This window comes from Lipotes vexillifer, unplaced genomic scaffold (genome assembly GCF_000442215.2).
Source record: "Lipotes vexillifer unplaced genomic scaffold, Lipotes_vexillifer_v1.1 scaffold240, whole genome shotgun sequence".
Classification (NCBI taxonomy): domain Eukaryota; kingdom Metazoa; phylum Chordata; class Mammalia; order Artiodactyla; family Lipotidae; genus Lipotes; species Lipotes vexillifer.
Genome location: NW_006797481.1, coordinates 4,562,384 through 4,567,239, shown reverse-complemented (window position 1 = coordinate 4,567,239; position 4,856 = coordinate 4,562,384). Strand labels below are relative to the sequence as shown.

The 4,856-nt window shown below is 56.2% G+C and overlaps 1 protein-coding gene across 1 annotated transcript in view; it reads right to left on the bottom strand.

Moving 5' to 3' along the window:
* Positions 1–1,372: 1,372 nt before the first annotated feature.
* Positions 1,373–4,856, bottom strand: part of VAX1 (ventral anterior homeobox 1) — a 4,907-nt gene continuing 1,423 nt past the window's right edge. The window contains exons 2-3 of the mRNA XM_007469590.1: positions 4,490–4,677; positions 1,373–2,643 (exon numbers count right to left, since the gene is read on the bottom strand). Coding sequence (XP_007469652.1) covers positions 2,074–2,643; positions 4,490–4,677 — 758 coding nt within the window. The 3' untranslated portion in view covers positions 1,373–2,073. The remainder of the gene's footprint in view (positions 2,644–4,489; positions 4,678–4,856) is intronic.

Genomic DNA, 4,856 nt, shown 5'->3' with positions numbered 1-4,856 from the left:
AGAAGCTGGGGGCGTTATTAGGCAGGAGCTCTAGGGTTTCCGGAGACAAATTCCTAAATAAACCAAGAAACACCAAGTGGAAGATCTAGGAGGGAGGGCCTGATGGTCCGACACCGCTGGGACAGAGAGCCAGAGAGTGAAAGGAAGCAGAACAAACATTGTCGGCAGGCGCCTCTGTCTCCCAGACCGAAACCCTCCCCAAACCTCATCCCAAGCGCTCTCGGTACCAGTGGCAGGGCCCGGCACTGCCGGGGCTGCCACCCTCTGCCTCAGGAGTCCCCACTCGGAGACTGATCACTTGCTGGCTCTTCTTTCTTCTTCTTTTTTGTTTTTTTAATCCTTCAAATACAAGACAAAAATACACCTCATTTATCATCATAGATATATATATTTCACTCTCACCACATAAATACAAAACATCCAAATATCCAAAACATTCAGAACAAAGTTAGTAGCCAGGATTCAGTGACACCTACCCGCGTTTGAATCGTTCATTATTTTCTTCACTATTTGCCTAAGGAAAAAAAAGAGAGAGAGAGAAAGAAAAGAAAAAGGAAAAAAAGCTTCCGATGTAAATAATTTACAATAAAATTACTATTTTTAAAATGCTCTGCGCTCGCTTCGGATGGAGGAATACATTCTAGACACTGCGGCACCTCGCCGCCTGGGTCTGTGGTTTTGGTTAAAATGCGGGTCGCCGTGGCTGTGCGGTTAGGGCGTGAGGCTGCGACAGCGTTGCGGTCCGGGTTTCTGACTTGGGACCGTCGAAACCCTGGGGGTGTTTTAGGGGAGGCGGTGGAGAGGGATGCCTTTCACATCCACGCAGGGAACTGATCGGGATATGGAGACTACCGACAGAGGAGGCCGGGCCGCCCTGATGTCCCCGGCTGCGTCCCTGCTTCCCCTCCGCAAAGAACTCTGAAATCGGGACGTTTCCTGCGTGCTGGGAGGGTTTTGTGAATCCGGGCAGAGGGTGAGAGGAGGCAAAGGGCACTGATCTGTTTCCAAACCTTGCAACTCTGCCCGGAGCCAAGGGTCCGGGAACAAGGGAGACGGTGGGGAGAAGCGCCAGCGTCCGGGAGCTGCCGCCAGCTGCACAGCTCTCTCTCCTGGAGGAGCGTGAAGCTGTCGGCCACCTCCCGGCGCAGCCTCGGAAAAGATTCTGAATTTTCTTTCATTTAGCAGCATAGGCTTTTCTTTTGCTTTTCCCTTTTAAATTCTTGTTTTAAGTCATAACACCCAGAACTTTAATTTTGTATTGCCCTGGGACGCATTTTGTATCCTGTGTTTTCTTACGCCTTCTAAACTCCATCGTTATGAGTATTTAAAAACTGGTTCCACTCCATTTGGTTTTGTGTGGTAGTTCTTACTCTCCTTTTATTGCTGATGAGATCAAATTTATTACCGCCGCTGCCCATCACGATGTTTGGTTTATTGTCTCCTGGGGTCGGGGGGTGGTTGTGATTGGAGTTTCTTTAAAGGGGAGAAAATTCGGCAGGATTTGTCCAGCCAGGAAGCTGCGTGTGCACCGGCTCTCTCGAGAAGTCCGCAAAGTGGGGCCCAGGGGCTTCTGAAAGCCCTGGTTTCTCTGGCGAGAGGAAGGAACGTCCTCCTTTTCGGTCTAATGAAATCTGTCAGCCTTTTCAGCTGGGGTCTGCTCGCAGCTTCCTTTTTCAGATATCCATAAGAATAATCAACGGCAGCAGTGGCTCGATCTAGAGCAGATGTCCTGTGCTCCGGACTTAGAACCAGACTTTACCCTCCAGGGCCAGGCACTGGTTGGGGCATCAGGTTGGCTAACTCGGGCTTTTCCCCCAATTCTTTGGATTCTCCTGGATTCAGAAGGAAGTTGGGGGCGAAGGATGGGTGTGGGAGGACACAGAGGAACAGTAGGGGGAAAAATAGCCCAAATGGGGTAATATTGGTAGCAGAGCCTGGTGGGGAAGGAGAGCTGTCAGAGGCCTCTTGGGAGCCGGGAGCCCAGCGCAGGGGCCCCGGGTGCCTAATGCGCGTGAGTCCATAAATATCACCACGATAGATACTGTAAATATAAATACAGGAAAACACTTAAGATCAGTCCAGCGCTTTTTTCTCGGCCCCTTCTTTATTGTTGGTCCGGGAGTAAGGCTCGAAGGCCGAGGAGCTCAGGTATCGGGCGGAGAGTTCTTGCAAATTCCCGGCCAGCGAACCGGCCATTGTCAACGGGGTGGAGGAGAGGCGGCTGGCGACGGACCCGAGCAGCGAGGGCACGGGCAGGCTGAAGAGGCCGTGGCCGGCGGCCGGCGCGCCCGCGTGCAGGCCCCCTGGCCCGGTGGGCCCGGGGCCCGGAGCGCCTCCCACGGCCGGCGGGTGCGGGGACGCGGCGCCTGCGGGACCCGGGGCGGCGGCGGCGGCTGCCGAGCCCGCGGCAGAGCCCGCGCCCAGGGCCGGCAGGCTGGGCCCGCGTAGCGCCGAGCCGAGTGCGCCTGTGGCGCAGGGCGGCAGCAGCGCAGGCAGGCCGGGCGGCGACAGCAGGCGGCCCTGCTCCAGCAGCCGCAGCACGCTGCACGTGGCCGCCGTCTCCGACACCACCGAGCGCAGCTCCGAGTCCTTGCCTTGGTCCTTCTTCTGCTTCGTGCGCCGGTTCTGGAACCAGACCTTCACCTGCGCGCCGGGCGCAGGGAGGGTGGGAGAGAGGGGCAGAGGGAGACGGGCGTCAAGGGGAGCGGGCTCCCGGAGCGCGAGGGCTCCAGGGGGCCCTCCCCCAACTCCAGCCAAAGCCCCAGTCCCAGCCCGAAGAAGTTGGGCCGGGAGCTGCGGGGCGGGTGGGCGGGGCGCCAAGACGGGGACACAGCTCCCGTACGCTGCGCTTCCGGGTCATGGAAGCAGGCCTAGGCCAGCCCGGGTTACAAATAACAAAGAAATAAAAATGTCCACGACCCTAACTGGAAGGAAGACCAGAAGCTATTTCACTGGGCCGCCGCACTACCCGCAGCGGGACTATGGATCAGTGCTGCGGAAAAGCCCGCGTTTCCAGGAGAAGGTGTAAGGCCTAAAGGATGCGGTTCGGGAAGTGGGAAGTGAGGGTGAATGGGGAGAAGAGTGGCCCAAGGGGCTCGAATTTAGCCCCAGAGCACTACTCCTGTTGAAGGCTGCAAGAGGCTACTTCCTGCTTGTTAGGGTCAGATTGACTATCAACTAGCAGCAAGCAGGCTATAGACTGAGTAATTGGTGCAGGATGAACTTTACAGGCCAAGCTTTCTCTACCTCCTCACCACCAGGTGGATCGAAAGGCCTGAGTGATACCCTTAATTTATAACTCAGCTGCTCTCCATCATGAGCTTTGGAGTCATGGGAGGAAGTCAGTAGGCTGGAGTGGACTAAATTCTCTCCGTCAACCTCCCCTCTTACTTCCTGTTCTCCCTTTGCCCCTCTTCAGGCCTAGTTGGTGGCCCAGAATGGAGTTTGGCACCTCTAGGGAAAGGTTATTCTGTCTAGGTTTCGTAAACTAAGAGGGACGGTGGCAGAGAGAATAGGGAAAAAGCTACCATGCCAACTCAAATTCGAACATCCAGTATGTTCTGTCCTTGGTTCTCAGCTTTCTGCCCAGATCCCATACCTAAAATGCTCCCCACCCACTTCAGGGCTGTGCACAGGTCAAGGGACTGGTCCTCAGAAAGAAATATGCCTTACGTAGGCCAAGCTGGTACCATGCCCTGGGGAGGCCCTAAATGATCCCCACAACACAAACCTCTCAGGCCGTAAAGTGCTCCTGGGCCCAGAGTTCACACAGCCAGCTCCAGTAGCATCATATGGATTTCATGTAAAGGAGAAGACCTCAAGCACGATTGTCAGTGCTGGCTCCCAAGGCCCCAGATCTGCTTCCCATCCCATACCTCACACATCACTGGCACTTAAGACAGGGTCTCCTAGGTGCCCACAGTGGGTGCTCAGGGCTGGGAATGGGGCTGAGTCCAGCTCAAGACCAGGGAAAGCCTTAAGCATTGGGGCAGCCTGGTCTGCAAAGGCAGATCTCTGGAATATGCAACTTTTTGATCCCTAGTTGTCACCCACGCTCTGGAACAGGGGGCTTTGGCCTTAGCCCCATTCTTGCTGAATGGGCCTGGGTGCTGTGTAAGGCTAGGGATCTCCAGAGGGGGTGTGCCTGGAAGTCTGGCCAAAATGTTGTGGCCCAAACAGGGGCAAACATCGGTTCCTCCAAGAGCAGAGACAAGCAGAGGATTCTCAAGACTGGGGTCCAGAAAGAAATCCAAAAGGATAGGATTTGGGGCCTCCTGGGCTAGAGGTCAGGAAGATTTGGGGTGGAGGGGGAAAGGGATGGCTCAGGAAAGGGAGAAAGCCTTCGCCCTTTCTTCCCCATCCTCCTTATCTTCTCTGCCTCACCTGGGAAGCTCTATCCAGAGTCAAGCTAGGTGGTGAGGAAGAGCTGGCTGGGGGTGAAGGGGAAGGAGGCTGATGCTGAGCTGTGTGCAGCCTGGCCGCTGAGTACCTGGGTCTCCGAGAGGTTGAGCTGCCGAGCGAGCTCGGTTCTCTCCCGGCCCACCACGTACTGGCAGCGCTGGAACTCCATCTCCAGCCGGTAGAGCTGCTCTGCAGTGAAGGAAGTGCGCGTCCTCTTGGGCCGATCCAGGTCCAGGCCCTTGGGCAGGATGATCTCTCGGATTGACCCTTTGGCATCTGGGGAAGGGGAAATAATCAGACACAAGAACCCTCCTGCCTTCCTCCACCTCCCCTGGCCCGAGCTGGCTTCTGAGACACAGTCACCAGCAGCCAGCAGTCCGGAGGTGGGAAGTCGGGCTGGTGGGCCTGCAGCCACAGCCGGGGAGCAAGGACGCTGTATGTGCTTGGGAGGGGTG